At 41.7% G+C, this 21,669-nt stretch overlaps 1 protein-coding gene across 2 annotated transcripts; it reads left to right on the top strand.

The window, feature by feature from the left end:
* Positions 1–5,069: 5,069 nt before the first annotated feature.
* LOC115108393 (tetratricopeptide repeat protein 39C-like) lies at positions 5,070–21,449 on the top strand. Of its 2 annotated transcripts, none has more exons than XR_010460934.1 (15): positions 5,070–5,867; positions 7,090–7,138; positions 11,125–11,253; positions 11,680–11,794; positions 12,017–12,377; positions 14,725–14,893; positions 15,038–15,131; positions 15,268–15,375; positions 15,482–15,591; positions 15,708–15,831; positions 16,494–16,591; positions 18,047–18,151; positions 18,269–18,307; positions 18,443–18,634; positions 20,306–21,449. XR_010460934.1 is itself a non-coding variant. In XM_029632661.2 (15 exons), the coding sequence occupies exons 1-14, from the start codon at positions 5,731–5,733 to the stop codon at positions 18,545–18,547; spliced, it is 1,743 nt and encodes a 580-aa protein (XP_029488521.1). In that variant the 5' UTR covers positions 5,070–5,730; the 3' UTR covers position 18,548; positions 20,306–21,449. The 2 variants fall into 2 exon arrangements, 1 of the variants encoding a protein (XP_029488521.1); XM_029632661.2 differs by having other exon boundaries at positions 18,443–18,548.
* Positions 21,450–21,669: the final 220 nt, after the last annotated feature.

Raw genomic sequence — 21,669 nt, 5'->3', positions numbered from 1 at the left:
AAATGTCGTCATGAATGTTGTATTTCATAGGATTTGTATACTAACGTTATTGTGGAGAGAGGTTGTATTGTGCTGCAGGGAAGGCCAGACAACTAAGTCCTCAAAGCCAAGAGTACTGGGAAAGTTTCATTCATTGTAAGTTAGTAACACAGACTCGCAGTGCACAGTTCACCCAGAAAGGCTTGCTCTCTCTAATTCTCTCTTTCTCTCTCTCTCTCTTTCTTTCTTTCTTTCTCTCGGAGGACCTGAGCCCTAGGACCATGCCTCAGGACTACCTGGCATGATGACTCCTTGTTGTCCCCAGTCCACCTGGCCGTGCTGCTGCTCCAGTTTCAACTGTTCTGCCTGCGGCTATGGAACCCTGACCTGTTCACTGTGATTACTATTATTTGACCATGCTGGTCATTTATGAACATTTGAAAATCTTGGCAATGTTCTGTTAAAATCTCCACCCGGCACAGACAGAAGAGGACTGGCCACCCCTCATAGCCTGGTTCCTCTCTTGGTTTCTTCCTAGGTTTTGGCCTTTCTAGGGAGTTTTAGCCACCATGCTTCTACACCTGCATTGCTTGCTGTTTGGGGTTTTAGGCTGAGTTTCTGTACAGCACTTTGATATATCAGCTGATGTAAGAAGGGCTTTATAAATACATTTGATTTTGATTTGATCATTTTCATGATTCATTCAGGACTATCTGTAATCATGGTAGCATCCATATTAATGTAGAAGTGTTTAGAAACATTTTCTATTCTTATTTACAATTAAAGTGACAAAAAATGACACAAGACATTATTTACCATTAATTTCTATTGGGCACAAAATGATCTGAAACACAACCAAAACAAACAAACAGCAAGTGCATCCAACAAGTTTGTAATCTCAAACTGGATGTAATCATTGCATGCTAGGAATATGAGACTAAATACTACATTTTTGACTAGTTTAATACACATATAAGTGAATTTGTACCAATACCTTTGGTCCTCTAAAATGGGGGGACTATGTACAGAAAGTGCTATAATTTCAAAACGGTTCACCCGATATGGATGATGACCTATGATGTCTGCACTATGACCTAATTACATTGTATCATTTCAAATCCAATGTGCTGGAGTACAGAGCCAAAATGAACAAAACATTTCACTGTCCCAATACTTTCGGAGCTCACTATATGTAATAGAAAGACACTCTCTCTCTGTGCATTAACAATTTACTTCACTAGAGGATACTGCAGTGCTCCCATTACTGTGTTGCTCGCTTTGCGAGGTCGTTCACACTCTTTTGGGGTTCAAGGCAATGTTTTCTAAATGTTTTATGAATTGAACATTAACATGTTTTCAATTACAGTGAGAGTGACTTTGGTGTATTTAATGAATTAACAGGAAAAATATCTTCATCAAGATGAACTGGCACACAAGTCAACCCTAGTGAGGCTAAAATAGAATTGATTTGATCTCAAAACCATGTCTGACATTGATCACTGAACAGTACTTGCTGCTGTATATCAAAAACTACAATTGCATAATCTGTTAAAAGTTGAAGTTTAACCAAATGCTTGTTAAAACCAGTAAAAGGAATTCCAAACATTACGCCTGAACAATTTTCTCAATATTATGATAGGACTGCAGGCAAAAGGTATGTACTAATGAGTAATAAAATCCAATTGGCATGCCATATAGTCATCATTAAGACTAGGAAGAAGAAGATGATGTTATGGGGTTCTAGACTCTCCTTCTAGGCTGACTGCGGTAGTCTACTGAGGTTAGTTCTGCACAAAGCTAGGACCCCCTGGCTTGGCACACATCATTTATTCATGCAGGGTGCACTAGTGTGTGTCTAATGCACGTCTGGACTTAGCTCATACTGAGACCAGGGACTGCAGAGTCCAGACAACTTCTTCTCTCTCCCTCTATCCACTCTGTATCTCAATCTTGCAAATCAAATACAACATAATGAAATGCTAATGTCAATATGCAAGATCCTTTTGACTTGTTTATATTGTCCTTATAGTTGGGGACACACCCTTGTCACATATCTCACTGCTCACCACACCAGCACCTGTCTGTGCTTGCAATCCAGGAAGAAAGGAACAACAAAGAGATGGATACATAATATATATATATATTTTAAATTAAATACAGTATTTAATTCTAAACCAGGGGTCTCAAACATTTTCTAGCATGAGAGCTATACTACATGACCAAAGATATGTGGACACCTGCTCATCGAACATCTCATTCCAAAATCATGGGCATTAAAATGCTATAACAGCCTCCCTCCACTCTCTCCAGTCAAGTTCTTCCACACCAATCTCAACAAGCAATTTCTGTATGGACCTCACTTTCTGCACAGGGGCATTGTCATGCTGAAACAGGAAAGGGCCTTCCACAAACTGTTGCCACAAAGTTGGAAGCACAGAATTGTTTATAAAGTAATTGTATGCTGTAGAGTTAAGCAATAGCCAAATCCACTAAGTTGAAAAGGTGTCCACATACTTTAGTATATATAGTGTACATTAAAAAAATAAAACATGTCGCGAGCAACTGATTTTTTTCTATACTGAGCAAAAATATAAACGCAACATGCAATAAAGATTCTACTGAGTTACAGTTCATATGAGGAAATCAGTCAATTGAAATAAATAAATTAGTTCACACCCTGATCTGTGTCACCTGTTTTTGTGATTGTCTTCGCCACCCTCTAGGTGCCGCCCATCTTCCCCATTATCCCCTGTGTATTTATACCTGTGTTCTCTGTTTGTCTGTTGCCAGTTTGTCTGGTTTGTCAAGTCAACCAGCGGTTTTGTGTCTCAGCGCCTGCTTTTCCCAGTCTCTCTTTTTCTCACCCTCCTGATTTTGACTCTTGCCTGTCCTGACTCTGAGGCCGCCTGCCTGACCACTCTTCCTGACCACTATGACTGCCCCTGAGCCTGCCCCCGAGCCTGCCTGCCTGCCGACCTGTACCTTTGCCCCACCTCTGGATTATTGACCTCTGCCTACCCTGAGCCTGCCTGCCATCCGGTTCCGTTGCCCCACCTCTGGTTTACCGACCCCTGCCTGCCTTGACCTGTCTATTGCCTGCCCCTTTTTGATTAATAAACCATTGTTAATTCAATGTTGTGGATCAGAAAACCAGTCATTATCTGGTGTGACCACCATTTGCCTCATGCAATGTGACACATCTGCTTCGCACAGAGTTGATCAGGCTGTTGATTGTGGTCTGTGGAATGTTGTCCCACTCAAATCAAATCAAATTGATTTATAAAACCCTTCTTACATCAGCTGATATCTCAAAGTGATGTACAGAAATCCAGCCTAAAACCCCAAACAGCAAGCAATGCAGGTGTAGAAGCACGGTGGCTAGGAAAAACTCCCTAGAAAGGCCAGAACCTAGGAAGAATCCTAGAGAGGAACCAGGCTATGAGGGGTTGCCAGTCCTCTTCTGGCTGTGTCGGGTGGAGATTATAACAGAACATGGCCAAGATGTTCAAATTATCATAGGTGAACAGCAGGGTCAAATAATAATAATCACAAGGGTGCAACAGGTCAGCACCTCAGGAGTAAATGTCAGTTGGCTTTTCATAGCCGATCATTCAGAGTATCTCTACCGCTCCTGCTGTCTCTAGAGAGTTGAAAACCGCAGGTATGGGACAGGTAGCACGTCCGGTGAAAAGGTCAGGATTCCATAGCCGCAGGCAGAACAGTTGAAACTGGAGCAGCAGCACGGCCAGGTGGACTGGGGACAGCAATGAGTCATCAGGCCAGGTAGTCCTGAGGCATGGTCCTAGGGCTCAGCTCCTCCGAGAGAGAGAAAGAGAGAGAGTTAGCAAGAGAATACTTAAATTCAAACATGACACCGGATAAGACAGGAGAAATACTCCAGATATAACAGACTGGTCCTAGCCCCCCAACACATAAACTACTGCAGCACAAATACTGTAGAGAAAGAAAGCCTCTTCAAAGGCTGTGCAAAGTTGCTGGATATTGGAGGGAATTGGAAAACACTGTTTTACACATCAATTCAGATCATCCCAAACATGCTCTATGGGTGACATGTCTGGTGAGTATACAAGCCATGGAAGAACTGATACACTTTCAGCTTCCAGGAATTGTGTTCAGATCCTTGCTACATGGGGCTGTGAATTATCATGCTGAAACATGAGGTGATGGTGGTAGATGAATGGCATGACAATGGGCCTCAGGATCTCGTCACGATATCTCTGTGCATTCAAATTGTCGTCGATAAATTGCAATTGTGTTCATTGCCCATACCATAACCCCACCGCCACCTTGGGGAACTCTGTTCACAACGTCGATATCAGCAAACCGCTTGCCCACATGATGCAATACACGTCGTTTACTGTTGTGAGGCCGGTTGGATGTACTGCCAAATTCTCTAAAACAACATTGGAGGTGGCTTATGGTAGAGAAATGAACATTAAATTCTCTGGTAATATCTCTGGACATTTCTGCAGTCAGCATGCCAATTGCATGCCCCCAAAACTTGAGACATCGGTGGAATTGTGTTGTGTGACAAAACTGCACATTTTTAGAGTGGCCTTTTGTTGTCCCCCGCACAAGGTACACCTATGTAATGATCATGCTGTTTAATCAGCTTTCTGATATGCCACACCTGTCAGGTGGATGGATTATCTTGGGAAAGGAAGAAAGGCTCACTAACAGAGATGTAAATACATTTCAGCACAACATTTGAGAGAAAAAATAGATGAGGTCTGGAAGGGGAAAAAACGAATTTAGATTTTTCTCCTGTGAGATACATTCAGCCTCTTGCGAATTGGAGGACAATTATGAAACACAGAGAGATGAAATCTATATTAGTTCATTTTTGGGGGGAAGCCTGGCTTCCCTTGGCATCCATGAATACACGCCACGGTCTCTCAAAGCTGAGGATTGTGAGGCGTGTGTAGCCTTTGATCTGATGTGACCACTGGTTGGGTTGGACCATTGGATGTGACAGTTCCCTGCTGTTGTTCTGATGCTCGCGCCTATTGGCTGGCTGTGAGGTGAAAGGTTTTTGCTGTCATAAAATTTGCTCTGAGAAGGGGGGCAGAGCAGGACATAGGAAATGGTACTGATGAGAGGAAATAGCCAGCAGGCAGGGGAAGCTGAGCCAGCACACAGTGCGATGGCAGGTTGCTGATTTACCACAGCAGCCTTCATCTTTGAAACCTCCTACTTGAGATGCGCTATGCTATACGTTATGACGACAATCAGTTTTTCGACTGACGACAATCATTGCGTGGGGCAGACAAAAAAAGCTAAACAGCCCTTTATTCTTGTTATGTAATAGCATAAAACACAGCAAGCAGAGGAGACTTTGACTTTGTGCATTGCAAATATCATGACGACCAGCTAGCACATTGTAAATTACGAGGAAGAACAGCTATGTCTAAATGAATGTATACCTATTTTAATCTTAGAAATAACATGTAAAGGGTGCATTGTGTGCATTTGCACGAAGCTCGAATGCGCGCCGAGGATTAATTTACCGGTGACCAATTTGAGTCGCCTTCTGAAGAGGTTTATCGTTGCACTGGTGTGATTCCTTCAGAATTTTGGCCGAAAGGAGCGTCTCTCACCTCATTTGTAAGGATATGCCGGAACAGTGTCATCATCAATAACCAAGTTGGGATAGTCTACTGGGAAGATTCATTTTGGAATCACATTTTGTTGAATATATTAATTATATCAAGCAGACGATAGGCATAAACAATGGCGGGCCCGGAGCAGTCCCAGCAGGTAGAGCAGAAAGCTGAGCCCATAGACGACGCTGAGCTCGCTCTTCAAGGTATCAACATGCTTCTCAACAACGGATTCAAGGAGAGCAACGAGCTTTTCAGAAAATATAGGTGAGATATTCTTCTTGGCCTTCATAATTTCATAAAACGTAGCCTATTATATGATAATATGTAGGTAAAGCAATATGCTGCACCTATCTAATCATGACAGATAACCTTGAATCATTATTAAATATTCACATGGTAGTAGCAAATGTACCCCCCAGCAAATTGAAGGTTGGACAGAAATATTGATAAAACATCAGAGCTCAGCATATTTCCTTTGAGATCGTACCCATCAGAGCCATACAGGCTATTTCATATTTGAGGCTTATACAAGGCTTTGGTATCATTAAAGTATTATAATCTCAGTGGCCAATTGCATCAGTAATTCCCCAAACACACTGTCCAACTAAAGTCCAAAACACAAAGACCGTTTGTTCTCTTTGGTAGAACACACTGGTGCCAAACAGTGCATGACCATGGTTAGGCATAGTTTTATTTGAAATGTTTAGCCTGTTTGCACTTGTGATTGTGATTATGATGATGTATTATTTGCTTTACCCTTTTTTTCCTCTTAAAGCTGCAGATGAATGTTATTGAGTTGGTGTAACATACTGTAATGAAACAGGCAGAGAGCGTACAATATAGGCTAATGAAAGTCTACATTTAAATCCAGTATTGTCTCTTCAAACCATCCCCCTTCATAGCCCCCCACCCTAAACAAGAACTGAAATAGTAGGTTATGTACTACATGCTGGCCCTGACATTCCAAACAGTTGAAGGGTAATGGTGACTGAGAAATGGAAGGATAGTGCACTGCACTCACAGCAATCCAGCTATGTTTGTGCCAACAGGAGAAACTTCCACTTACTGTGCTAATTTTAGCTCCGTGGATAATGAAGCCTTTCTCCCTCCATGAGTCGCTGATGATGCTGAAACAAAGGACTCAATGTCCCTCTCTGTAAAGCACGATGTGGGAAAACATATCTAGTGACTAAGAAGTTCATGGTTATTTTAGACCAATTTGATGAATGATTTTTGATAATCAATTATGATCTTTATCTTTAGTTTGTTTCCTTAGTAACATAACTTTTCCTCTTAGTCGATACTCAACATTCACTGGCTACTATTTCCCCTGCTTTCTTGAATTATGTTTGGTATTAGGCCGAAGTAACTGTCTCTATCGCTCACCCACTTCGTAAGTATTATATTATTTTTGTCGTCTTCTCCATACTTTCCATCCTTAACGTGTCTATCTCTCCCTTCCATTAACTCTGTCCTCTCTCTTCAGGACTCACAGTCCACTGATGAGCTTTGGGGCCAGTTTTGTCAGCTTCCTGGTGAGTTTCCTCAGACTGCATCTTGGCTGCAGTACAGATGTGTTGCCGTGACCCTTTGGTTGTTTTCCTGGAGATGGCTCACATCCTCTACTGACATTTTCTCTCATGACATCACCACAAGCATGCAAGCTAAGAGAGACAGGGCCAATTAAATGACTCATCCTAACAATGTTAGTGTGTGACATTACACCATACAGTGCATTGAGTGAGTTAGATGTGTCAAGACTTGACTCGACCCAATTTGTGAATGGATTACATCATCATGCCCACTATTGTCCATTTCCCCTCATTTTCAACTATTACCATAATGGATGCATCTTCAACTCATCAAAATAATTTAGCTGTGGAGACTATCACTCTCTTTGTAGTGATGTGTTTGACACTCTATTAGTCAGTCGGGGAAAAAAGAGAGAATGCAACAGATTTTCCGTAAAATGGTCACAAAACAAAATCCCCCTGTCACTGCCCCTCATGTCAGAGTTGGAGCAACTATGAAGGCAGAGATGACTTCATTCTCCTCTGTCCTCCCATGCAACAAAATGCCTGGAAGGATAATGCATCAGTTAAAGGACCACTGATGCATAGAGGGCCTCATAGTTGCACGAATGAAACATCATTTAAATAATCTGAAAAGCAAACCACATATTTGCAAGGGTTGGAGGATGCATTCTGTATGTACAGTTGAAGTCGGAAGTTTACATACACTAAGGTTGGAGTCATTAAAACTCGTTTTTCAACCACTCCACAAATTGCTTGTTAACAAACTATAGTTTTGGCACATCGGTTAGGACATCTACTTTGCATGACACAAGTAAGTTTTTCAACAATTGTTTACAAACAGATTATTTCACTTAACTCACTGTATCACAATTCCAGTGGGTCAGAAGTTTACATACACTAAGTTGACTGTGCCTTTAAACAGCTTGGAAAATTCCAGAAAATGATGTCATGGCTTTAGAAGCTTCTGATAGGCTAATTGACATAATTTGAGTCAATTGTAGGTGTACCTGTGGATGTATTTCAAGGCCTACCTTCGAACTCGGTGCCTCTTTGCTTGATATCATGGGAAAATCAAGATAAGTCAGCCAAGACCTCAGGAAAAAAAGTCTGGTTCATTCTTAGGAGCAATTTCCAAACACCTGAAGGTACCACGTTCATCTGTACAGACAATGGTACGCAAGTATAAACACCATGGGACCACGCAGCCATCATACCGCTCAGGAAAGAGACGCGTTCTGTTTCCTAGAGATGAACGTACTTTGGTGCGAAAAGTGCAAATCAATCCCAGAACAACAGCAAAGGACCTTGTGAAGATGCTGGAGGAAACAGGTACAAAAGTATCTAAATCCAATCAATCAATCAAATGTATTTATAAAGCCCTTCTTACATCAGCTGATGTCACAAAGTGATGTACAGAAACCCAGCCTAAAACTCCAAACAACAAGCAATGCAGGTGTAGATGCATGGTGGATAGGAAAAACTTCCTAGAAAAGCCCGAACCTAGGAAGAAACCTAGAGAGGAACCAGGCTATGAGGGGTGGCCAGTCCTCTTCTGGCTGTGCCTGGTGGAGATTATAACAGAACATGGCTAAGATGTTCAATGTTCATAGATGACCAGCAGGGTCAAATAATAATAATCACAGTGGTTGTTGAGGGTGCAACAGGTCAGCACCTCAGGAGTAAATGTCAGTTGGCTTTTCATAGCCGATCATTCAGAGTATCTCTACCGCTCCTGCTGTCTCTAGAGAGTTGAAAACAGCAGGTTTGGGACAGGTAGCACGTCCAGTGAACATTTCAGGGTTACATAGCCGCAGGCAGAACAGTTGAAACTGGAGCAGCAGCACAGCCAGGTGGACTGGGGACAGCAAGCCAGTAGTCCTGAGGCATGGTCCTAGGACTCAGGTCCTCCGAGAGAGAGAATTAGAGAGAGCATACTTAAATTCACACCGGATAAGACAGGAGAAATACTCCAGATATAACAGACTGACCCTAGCCCCCCGACACATGAAGTACTGCAGCATAAATACTTGAGGCTGAGACAGGAGGGGTCGGTAGACACTGTGGCCCCATCCAACAATAACCCCGGACAGGGCTAAACAGGCAGGATATAACCCCACCCACTTTGCCAAAGCACAGCCCCCACACCACTAGAGGGATATCTTCAACCACCAACTTACCATCCTGAGACAAGGCCGAGTATAGACCACGAAGATCTCCGTCACGGCACAACCCAAGGGGGGGCGCCAACCCGGACAGGAAGATCACGTCAGTGACTCAACCCACTCAAGTGATGCACCCCTCCTAGGGACGTCATGGAAGAGCACCAGTAAGCCAGTGACTCAGCCCCTGTAATAGGGTTAGAGGCAGAGAATCCCAGTGGAGAGAGGGGAGTAAAACAAGTCCTATATCGACATAACCTGAAAGGCTGCTATGCAAGGAAGAAGCTTCTGCTCCAAAACCACCATAAAAAAGCCAGACTACAGTTTGCAACTTCACTTGGGGACAAAGATCATACTTTTTGGAGAAATGTCCTCTGGTCTGATGAAACAAAAATAGAACTGTTTGGCCATAATGACCATCGTTAAGTTTGGAGGAAAAAGGTGGACGCTTGCAAGCCGAAGAACACCATCCCAACCGTTAAGCACGGGGGTGGCAGCATCCTGTTGTGGGGGTGCTTTGCTGCAGGAGGGACTGGTGCACTTCACAAAATAGATGGCATCATGAAGAGGGAAAATTATGTTGATATATTGAAGCAACACCTCAAGATATCATTCAGGAAGTTAAAGCTTGGTCGTAAATGGGTCTTCCAAATGGACAATGACCCCAAGCATACTTCCAAAGTTGTGGAAAAATGGCTTCAGGACAACAAAGTAAAGGTATTGGAGTGGGCAGAACTGAAAAAGTGTGTGCAAGCAAGGAGGCCTACAAAGCTGACTCGGTTACACCAGCTCTGTCAGGAGGAATGGGCCAAAATTCACCCAACTTATTGTGGGAAGCTTTTGTGGAAGGCTACCCAGAACATTTAACCCAAGTTAAACCATTTAAATGCAATGCTACCAAATACTAATTGAGTGTATGCAAACTTCTGACCCACTGGGAATGTGATGAAAGAAAAAAAAGCTGAAATGAATTATTCTCGACTATTATTCTGACATTTCACATTCTTAAAATAAAGTGGTGATCCTAACTGACCTAAAACAGGGAATTTTTACTAGGATTAAATGTCAGGAATTTGTGAAACTGAGTTTAAATATATTTGGCTGAGGTGTATGTAAACTTCCGACTTCAACTGTATCTACGAATCAGTAGATTTATGTCATGACTTCCTCTCTGGGATTCTGGAATTGCTCCAGTTACTTATTCAAGTAAATGTTCTCTGACTGACAGTGTGATAAAAGACCACTGAATAAGAGATTGTTGACCAAACAGTGTGGCTCTCACACGTAACACACAGATACAATCCTGATGTCACCGTGTAAACACACAGATACACACAATAGGGTCCCGATGTTTCAAGTTCAAATTTCTAGTTTTATTGTCAGGTGCACAAGTACAGTGAAATGCCTTTCTTGCAAGCTCTTTCCCAACAATGCAGTAATCAAAGTAATCAATATCAGTCATACTATAGAATAAACTAGAACAAAAACACACAAGAAATTGAAATAAGTAGAACACGAGAAAGTAAGTAAGCTATATACATGGTCAGTTCCAGGGTCTGTGCCAATGTCACTGTGTTCCATTTGCTGTGGCCTAGAAAGGGCTCTTTGTACTGAGCCTGCGTTGTGAAAGCATTGTTTAACCTCTGTGTTATAACCCTCCTTCAGTCCGATTACAACACACTTGTGGCCAATACACCCCCAATGAAAACTCAATCTGGTCTTATTATTCATTAAATCTGGTCCTTATTGTTTTCATTCATTCCATGAAGTGTTTTCAATGTGCCAGCGTTAGCTGAAAAGCTCCAATGTGTTTGGGTGACGTTGCAGAATGCCATGATGACCTTTGAGGAGGAGAAGATGCAGACGGCGTGTGACGACCTGAGAACCACGGAGAAGCTGTGTGAGAGTGACAACGCTGGCGTCATAGAGACAATAAGGAACAAAATCAAGAAGAGCGTGAGTGAACGACTGATTACAGGCAGAGAAGCAGGCAGGCAGAGACAGATGTTTCATTTACATGGAGAATTTATGTTTAGGATATCCCAACATTGGTAATGTAGCATGCAAAGTTCTGTCTTGATTTCGGCTGTTAAATAACATAATTGTTGCCAGCTGTTTCAGTATCAATAATCAAAGCCAAAATGGAAACAATATCTTTGTTAACAATCTTCTATATTGAGCGTGATATTGGCAACTATGAGATCATGTCAAACCCACACTAAATGTAATTGGTGTAACTCTCTGAAATAGAATGAAAGGAATAGAATGGAGACCTGTTTATGATCAACACGGGGCTTCTTCATTGCATAACTGGACTGACTGATGGTTTCGTTGAGAGTTGACCAGATAATGACCAGATTGCTGTGTGTTTCTGTCTGTCAGTTGGAGTCCCAGAGGTCAGCGGTCGTGGTTGTGGACCGCCTGCAACGACAGATCATTGTGGCCGACTGCCAGGTCTACCTCGCTGTGCTTTCCTTCGTCAAGCAGGAGCTCTCATGTAATGTATCATTTGTTGAATCCACAATCATTCAATAACAACTGTAATGCAAAATGGATCTTAACTAAATTATTTCGGATACATTTTTTATTCTATAATGTGATATGATTAATACCAGTCTACTGATTTTGGAAAACAAGTAAAATAGGAATCATGAGAGTTAACTGGATTTAACTTTCCATCTCCACTGGACTGCCTCTTACAGTATCTTCTCCACAACAGCGTACATCAAAGGAGGCTGGATCCTCCGTAAGGCCTGGAAGATGTACAATAAGTGCCACAGTGACATCAGTCAGCTGCAGGAGACCTGTGTGAGGCGCTGTTCCTCCCATGAGGAGGATCTGTCCTCAGACCAGGCCAATCACAACTCCCCAGTGGAGGGCACTGTGACTGAAGAGGCCCTGGACCGGCTCAAGGGCTCCGTCAGCTTCGGCTACGGCCTCTTTCACCTCTGCATCTCTATGGTACCACCACACCTACTCAAGATCATCAACCTGCTGGGTTTCCCTGGTGACCGTCTCCAGGGTTTGTCCTCCCTCATGTATGCCAGTGAGAGTAAGGACATGAAGGCCCCACTAGCTACGTGAGTATGAGTATTACATCACTTCTGAGAGGGAGAGAGCGACTTACTACACTAACTAAAAGCCCAACAACAATTTCAAATTTTTTACTGAGTTACACTTCATATAAGGGAATCAGTCGATTAAAATAAATTAATTCGGCCTAATCTATGGATTTCACATCACTGGGAATACAGATAATCATCTGTTGGTCACAGATACCTTAAAAAAAAGGTAGGGGGGTGGATCAGAAAACCAGTCAGTATCTGGTCCTTTGCATAGAGTGCCATTTGCCTCTAAAATCCAATTCTCTGGCAACACATTTACATTACATTTAAGTGACACCTCCTTTGCAATGGAACAGCTTTACAATTGAAAATCTTTTAAGCCACACCTGTCAGGTGGATGGATTATCTTGGCAAACCATTGGGGGCCAAATGCTCACAAACTGGGATGTAAACAAATTTGTGTTGTGTAACCTGCAAAATTTTTATTGAACACAAAGAGAAATGCTGTTTAATCAGCTTTTGTGTATATGGAACATTTTTGGGATCTTTTTGTGTATATGGAACATTTTTGGGATCTTTTATATCAGCTCTTGAAACATGGGACCAACACTTTACATGTTGCATTTATATTTTTGTTCAGTGTAGTAGTTGAAGGGAATGACATTCAAGCAAAGGGAGAAGGAAAGGGATAATGTTCTTTTTGTCAGTTCTTTTTACTGCTTGAATGAGATGATATATGTATGGTGCCTTCAGAAAGTATTCATACCCCTTGACTTATTCCACATTTTGTTGTGTTACAGCCTGAATTCAAACATTTATAAAATACGTTTTTTTCTCTCACCCATCTACACCATAACCCCATAATGACAAAGTGAACACGTGTTTTTTTTAACAAATTGATTGAAAATAAATACATTTCATTTACAAATACATTTTTAGAAGCACCTTTCTCTAAGAGTCCAAGCCTTGGAAAAAAACCTCCCTGGTCTTTGTGGTTGAATCTGTTTGCAATTCACTACTCGGTTGAGGGACCTTGTGTGGGGTACAGAGATACGCTATTCATAAAAAATGATTGAACAACCTATTATGTCATTTGTTCAGCACATTTTTACTCCTGAACTTATTTAGGCTTGCCATAACAAATGTTTAAATAATTATTGGCTCAAGACAGTTTCTTTGAATTGATTAATTTCTAACATTTTCTACAAACAAAATTCCATTTAGACATTGTGGGGTATTGTGTGTAGATCAGTGACACAATCCCAATGTAATCAATTGAAAAATCAGGCTGTAACACAACATAATGTGGAGGGGGTGAATACTTTCTGAAGGCACTGTAGATATGATGTCATCATTTGAAAGAAAAGCAGAGCACAGGTCTTGATTTAGATTTAGGATGATGTGTTGTTACTCTGCACGATGTGTTTCAGCTCATCTCTTTCCCAGCTCTTGGCAAAGTTCTTGTTCCTGCTGTTTCATACACGGCCATCTGTTTTGTCATAACTCATAGAGTATCACAGTGGCATATTATAATCATAGCGTATTTATTCTGTGTGTAATAGAGGGAACCAGGGACAGGTTGTCACGATCGTTGTAATGATGAGACCAAGGCGCAGCGTGAATAGAGTTCCACATATTTTTAATGAACTGAAATTCACCAAAACAACAACCGAACGAACGAACGAACGAACGAACGAACGAACGAACGAACGAACGAAACGCTATTAGCGTGCACACAGGCACCTAACTGTAGACAAGATCCCACACCAGAAAGTGGGAAAAAGGGCTGCCTAAATATGATCCCCAATCAGAGACAACGATAAACAGCTGTCTATGATTGGAACCATATCAGGCCAACATAGACATACAAAAAAAGCTAGACATACAAAAACCTAGATTACCCACCCTAGTCACACCCTGACCTAACCAAAATATATAGAAAACAGAGATATCTAAGGTCAGGGTGTGACACAGGTGTTTGTTGTCAAATGTAACATTTGAAGTCATAGAGAATTGGGGACATATTGAGTACAATTGCATGCTGTCAGTGGCAGTTGAGTGGTGACTTATGATGACTAGTAGATCTAAGAATAGCAATAATCATTCCCATGCTTATTGGAATGTCTAGTGGTGAAAAATTTCCCTGAAACAAACTACCATTTGCTATTTATGAAATTTGGTGTTTTACCAAATTACTGCAGTGAGGTTTTGTTTGATACGGCATCTTTACAAAGCTCTAATTTGACAAGAAAGGAAACCTTGTTAACTATCTAAGAACTTGAAAGTACTGTAATTGATATTTATTAAAAACATCTTAAATTGTCATTCAAGCAAACCGTTTGCATCTCTCTTCCCTGCCCAGGTTGGCCCTCCTGTGGTACCACACAGTAGTGCTGCCCTTTTTTGCACTGGATGGTTCTGACACTCAGGCAGGCCTGGAGGAAGCCAAGGCCATTCTGCAGAGGAAGGCTGTGGTCTACCCCAATTCCTCCCTCTTCATGTTCTTTAAAGGACGTGTTCAGAGGTTAGAGGTGAGCATGGGGTCATCTGAAGGTTAAATAACAGTATGTTGCCGCTTAGTGTTGTACAAGACAGTAAGTGGTTGTAGCTCGTAATTGTGTCAAGTGATGAGTTGTGTGCTATCTCCATCTCATCTATATCTCATCTATCTCCAGTGCCAAATTAACAGTGCGCTGGTGTCCTTCCATGATGCACTAGAGCTGGCATCAGACCAAAGAGAGATCCAGCACGTGTGTCTCTATGAAATCGGTACTTGTTAACCTCACATACATGCATGCCAACTTTCAAATGAGCACCCAGACATGCAAACACTCATCATGTACTGTTTACAGTCACTGAGAGACAAATCCATCTGTTGTACCTATTTGTCTTGTCTTGATTTCAGGCTGGTGCAGTATGATAGAGATGAACTTTGAGGATGCATTCAGGTCATTTGAGAGGCTGAAGAATGAGTCCCGGTGGTCACAGTGTTACTATGCCTACCTGACTGGAGGTGAGAGAGCCACTGCCCAGGAACATGTGGAGCATTGATCGATCATCATCATTTCATCTTTATCTTCTCAAAGTTATCTCACACTCTAAACCCCCCATTTGTACAGTATGTCAGGGAGCTGCAGGGGACTTGGATGGTGCCAAGTGTGTCTTCAAAGATGTCCAGAAACTGTTCAAGAGGAAGAACAACCAGATTGAGCAGTTTGCCCTCAAGCGGGTGGGTCATTTTCATCTAAGTGTATTTACCATGTCTTTATCCACTCTTTGTGAAACTAATAACCATGAATCCTCTCCCTTTCTCTGCCTTGACCTCTCTGCCTCACCCTACTGCAGGCGGAGAGACTGAGGAAGATGTCTCCCACCAGAGAGCTGTGCATTCTGGGAGTCATAGAGGTGCTGTACCTGTGGAAGGCTCTGCCCAACTGCTCCTCCTCCAAACTGCAGCTCATGAATCAGGGTAAGGGCTAGAGCCCAACCTTTATCATCCTTCACATGTCATCATATCTAAACAGTAATACAACAGGCATAAGCTTTCTATTACACTGTCAAAAAATATGAAATTCTTAAATGCTTCCTAGAGAGAAGACTCTCTTTACCCTGTTTTCTCCCCAATTTTGTGGTGTCCAATTGGTAGTTAGTCTTGTCTCATCTCTGCAACTTCCGTACGGACTCGGGAGAGGTGAAGGTCGAGAGCCGTGCGTCCTCCGCAACACAACCCAACCAACCAAGCCGCACCGCACTGCTTCTTGACACAATGCCCACTTAACCCAGAGGCCAGCCGCACCAATGTGTCGGAGGAAACACCGTACACCTGGCGACCGTGTCAGCGTGCAGTGCGCCAGGCCCACCATTATGCGATGGGACATGGACATCCCTGCCTGCCAAACCCTCCCCTAACCCGGATGACACTGGACCAATTGTGTGCCGCCCCATAGGTCTCCCGGTCGCGACAGAGCCTGGACTCAAACCCAGAAACTCTAGTGGCACACACTTAGACCACAGGCCTGAATCTCTTAGTTAAGGAGTTTCCTATGACAGAGTGGGGTGCTAACCACTGTACTAACAGATTGTAAAGTATTGTACAATTTCTGTTTAAGACATCGTTCCCTCTCGTTTTAGTGTTACAGAGTGTGGATGACGCATCGTGCAGGGGTCTGAAAAACCTCCTTCTTGGTTCCATTCACAAATGCCATGGAAATAATAAAGATGCTATCCAGGTAATTAGATCATTTGGTCCTAAGCACATTATTGTACTATCATTATATTATCATATGCCAGTACCAACAATTAAGCACTTATTAGTTATTCATTATCTAGGTATTTGTGCTGAATTACAGTGAATCATAAAGTATTCAGACCCCTTGACTTTTTCCACATTTTGTTACGTTACAGCCTTATTCTAAAATGGATTAAATAAAAAAATCCTCATCAATCTACATACAATGACAAAGCGAAAAACAGGTGTTTATAAATTGTTGAAAATATCTAAAAAATAAAACACAGTAATGCCTTTTTTACATAAGTATTCAGACCCTTTGCTATGAGACTCGAAATTGAGCTCAGGTGCATCCTGTTTCCATTGATCATCCTTGAGATGTTTCTACAACTTGATTGGAGTCCACTTGTGGTAAATTCAATTGATTGGATATATTTGGAAAGGCACACCTGTCTATATAAGGTCCCACAGTTAACAGTTCATGTCAGAGCAAAAACCAAGCCATAAGGTTGAAGAAATTGTCCGTAGAGCTCCGAGACAGGATTGTGTTGAGGCACAACATTGAAGATCCCCAAGAACACAGTGCCTCCATCATTTTTAAATATAAGATGTTTAGAACCACCAATACTCTTGGTTGCCGCCCGGCCAAACTGAGCAATCGGGTACGAAGGGCTTTGATCAGGGCCTGATCGTCACTCTGACAGAACTCCAGAGTTCCTCTGTGGAGATGGGAGAACCTTCCAGAATGACAACCATTTCTGCAGCACTCCACTAATCAGGCCTTTATGGTAGAGTGGCCAGACGGAAGCCACTCCTCAGTAAAAGGCACATGACAGCCCGCTTGGAGTTTGCCAAAATGGCACCTAAAGACTCTCAGACCATGAGAAACAATATTCTCTGGTCTGATGCAACCAAGATTGAACACTTTGGCGTCAATGCCAAGCGTCACTTCTGGAGGAAACCTGGCACCATCCCTATGGTGAAGAATGGTGGTGGCAGCATCATGCTGTGGGGATGTTTTTCAGTGGCAGGGACTGGGAGACTAGTCAGGATCAAGGGAAAGATGAACGGAGAAAAGTACAGAGAGATCATTGATGAAAACCTGCTCCAGGAGTGGCTTCGGTAGAAGTCTCTAAATGTCCTTGAGTGGCCCAGCCAGAGCCTTGACTTGAACCCAATCAAACATCTCTGGAGAGACCTGAAAATGACTGTGCAGCGACGCTCCCCATCCAACCTGACAGAGCTTGAGAAGATCTGCAGAGAAGAATGGGATAAATTCCCCAAATACAGGTGTGCCAAGCTTGTAGTGTCATACCCAAGAAGACTCAAGGCTGTAATTGCTGCCAAAGGTGCTTCAACAAAGTACTGAGTAAAGGGTCTGAATAGTAAATGTGACATTTCAGGTTTTCATTTTTAATACATTTGCATTTCCTTTGGTCTTTCTCCTCACATCTAGTCGTTCCAGCTGGCAGCCAGAGATGAGTTTGGTCGACAGACCAACTCTTATGTGCAGCCATACTCCTGCTATGAACTTGGATGTGTCCTGCTTGCCAAGCCAGAAGTGAGAATATCTCAACTCAGACAATATGTGCATGTGGGTGTCTGTGTTCAACATTTAATTAAGGAATTTATCTCAATAAACAAATGCAATTTTTTTTTGCATTGTGTTTCTGTCCAGACGGTGGGAAAAGGGAGAGCTTTTCTGCTTCAGTCAAAGGTATACTTATCAGATTATATAAAAATATGAATAGTTAGCGATTTCCTGTTTGAAATTACTGGTACAAACAGCCTTTGCCTTAACACAGTCCATTCTAATTGTGAGCTCGTCATTGTATTCTTTGCTCTGCCACAGGAGGATTATGCAGGCTATGACTTTGAGAACAGACTTCATGTGCGCATCCACTCAGCCATGGCCTCGCTGAAGGAAGTGGTACCTCAAAGACCCGCCGACCACTGATGTAATGATAACTCAGCCTCCAGCTGTGCATTTGATGATACGGGAAGCATGGCTTTTACTATACATTGAAAGCCATTCAAAACCACAGTATGTCAGTCTCATCAGACACATTTTTATTTTCTTATACACACATCCAAGTACAATAAACCAACAATTTCATAGTCAATACCAACAATTTCATAGTCAATACCAATCTAGTGTATTTGTTTTGTTTTTTTGCCTTGCAACCCCTCTCCTTCCATTCTGTGGACCATAGGATACAAGTAACTTCTTGAAGAGGCACACCTTATTCCCGGTTTTCTTGACCATAGGTAGTAATAGTACAGTTAACAGTAGGAAACATTGTCAACAAACATTTTCATCAATAGATCCTTTTTCTGCAATGAGAAAGTGTTATAGTGAAGTCAAAGTGACAACAACCCTAAGAATGATTGAACAAGAACTTAGTGGCCTGCTACCTTGTGGTATTATATCACGCAGCGTGCCATGGAACGCATACCATTAAGCAGTAAAAACGTTTAATTTTGGAGTTTTTCTGACATTCACATTATAGCTTACAAGTAATATGCACAGCCAAATGTGTTGTGACATTTTAGCACAATTTTAGTCCAAACAATGTTATAGATTAACATGATTTATTTTAGTTTCTAAGCAGTGGGCATTGATCTGCACACTATGCATACAATTGCAGGGGTATTAGTAACCCAGGGACCTGAAAGCTTATTTTCTACAGCTGTGTACTATAAATTACAATGTTTTTTTTTCCTGAGATACTTTGGATGACAACACCCTTATCAGGACACAGAACACATTTATATTCATATTTACTCTGGTTTTTAACTAAATGCAACAAGGTCCTATTAACTACAGGCATTGTAATAACCACGATAGGATTTAAGTTATTCAAACTGGACATTCAAGTTTGATATTCTGTCATTTTAGTGTGATCAGGCTTTTCTATCATCAGGCCACACTGATGACGAGTGAACCATTCAAAACTGTCTAAAACTAAATTGAAAGTGCAGGGTATTGTATCACTCTTTTTATAATCACTCTGAGGTGCAATAAAAGGCAAAGCAATAAAAAGCTAAAAGTCTGCTCATTTTACACTGGAAGTTTCATTAGCTATTTCAAGTCCCACTTTACAAATAAACAAATTATAAAGGCTTAGCACAAGCACTACACAGCACAAATAATTTATTAGCAAATTCATACTATATGAGAGGTGATATAAACTGTCTTTACTTCATACTACAGGAAGGGTGATATAAACAGTCTTTAATTCATACTACAGGAAGGGTGATATCAACTCTTTAATTCATACTATACTGAACAAAAATATAAACGCAATATGTAAAGTGTTGGTCCCATTTTTCATGAGCTGAAATAAAAGATCCCAGAAATGTTCCATACGCACAAAAAGCTTATTTCTCTCAAATGTTGTGAACAAATTTGTTTACATCCCTGTTAGTGAGCATTTCCCCTTTCCCAAGATAAACCATCCATCCACCTGACAGGTGTTGCATATCAAGAAGCTGATTAAACAGCATGCTCATTACACAGGTGAACCTTGTGCTGGGTACAATAAAAGGCCACTCTAAAATGTGCAGCTTTGTCACACAACACAATACCACAGATGTCTCAAGTATTGAAAGAGTGTGCAATTGGCATGCTGACAGCAGGAATGTCCACCAAAGCTGTTGCCAGATAATTGTATGTTAACTTCTCTACCATAAGCCGCCTCCAATGTCGTTTTAGAGAATTTGGCAGTACATGCAACCGGCCTCACAACCGCAGACCCTGTGTAACCACGCCAGCCCAGGACCACCACATCCGGCTTCTTCACGTGCGGGATCGTCTGAGGAGGGGGATGGGGGGTGCTGAGGAGTATTTGTCTCTGTAATAAAGCCTTAATGTGTGGGGAGAAAAACTCATTCTGAATGGCTGGGCCTGGCTTCCCAGTGGGTGGGCCTATGCCCTCCCAGGCCCACCCATGGCTGTGCCCCTGCCCAATCGTGAAATCCATAGATTAGGGCCTATTGAATTTATTTCAATTGAGTGATTTCCTTCTACTCAGTAAAATCTTTGAAATTGTTAAATGTTAAATTAAATTGTTAAATGAACATGCCATACTAATAAAGGCATTTTAATTAATTATATGAAGAGTGCTGGTCCTCCTTTCTTTTTGATGACCAATTTACCCCTTTTAGCAAAGAGCACCTCCTGTCTACCAAAATGTACTATTGTGTATCTTAGTAGCGCTTCCCTTCCTCCTCTTTCTACTTGTTATTTGTTGCGTTTCTGTTTCTGTTCAGTATACATGAAGGGGGATATAAACGATCTTTGAATCTGGTGCTTGTCAAATGTGGAATAACTCTTTGCCACCCTTCATATAGCATGGTATATTATTATGAATGATTTCTAAAACATCTATATAGGCCTTGTGGTAAAGGGCTTGTGAAGGCTTCAACATGCTATGTTTCCTTTAAAGTGGGACTTATTTTTTCATGTTCAAGGTTGTTTTTGAACATTGTTTTATCTACACTAAAGTCAGTCACTGACCTCCCATCTTTTCCTGTGATTGTGTAAAGGGATGAAGATGTGGTGTGATGTATACCTTTTGACTACTGAGTGTGTGACCAGTAAGTGCTGGTATAAAGTAAGTTCACAGCTGTAAGAGAAAAGTGTATTAGAATGACATGTAATAAGTAATGAGTTAAATGTCATTATATGTATACCAAAAAACGAGGACATTCCTTTCTTAGAAATGTGTTCTATCCACTTTGTTGTGGGGTTGTGGAGGATTATGTGGATAGAGATGGTTACATTGTAACAGGAAGTTGTTCCTATGTGGTGTCAGAGCCCTACATACTGTTCAATAAAGTGTTGTCAATTAATTCTGCATTTCGAATGAGCTGTTTCACTTTTATGCTGACAACATCCGTCTTGTGGCTTAATTTATGTCCATATGAAAAACTGAACCTTTTCTATAATTAGTTGGCACCATTTGGAGGTGGTGGCGGCAACTTCAGATGATATGTATTGTGATCTAAAGCTCTGACGACATTCCCACGTGTGGGCGGGCCATGCCCGTTATTATGACGAACTGCATAATTGTATAT

The sequence above is a fragment of the Oncorhynchus nerka genome, linkage group LG24 (assembly GCF_034236695.1).
Source record: "Oncorhynchus nerka isolate Pitt River linkage group LG24, Oner_Uvic_2.0, whole genome shotgun sequence".
NCBI lineage: Eukaryota > Metazoa > Chordata > Actinopteri > Salmoniformes > Salmonidae > Oncorhynchus > Oncorhynchus nerka.
Note: the sequence above shows the minus strand (reverse complement) of the source record. Positions and strands in the feature narration are given on the sequence as shown.

Coding starts and splice junctions, on each gene's coding strand:
- LOC115108393 (XM_029632661.2), top strand. CDS start 5,731: ATGGCGGGCCCGGAGCAGTCCCAGCAGGTAGAGCAGAAAGCTGAGCCC. Junction 5,868..7,089: donor GAGCTTTTCAGAAAATATAG/GTGAGATATTCT, acceptor CTCTCTCTTCAG/GACTCACAGTCCACTGATGA. Junction 11,795..12,016: donor CGTCAAGCAGGAGCTCTCAT/GTAATGTATCAT, acceptor TCTCCACAACAG/CGTACATCAAAGGAGGCTGG.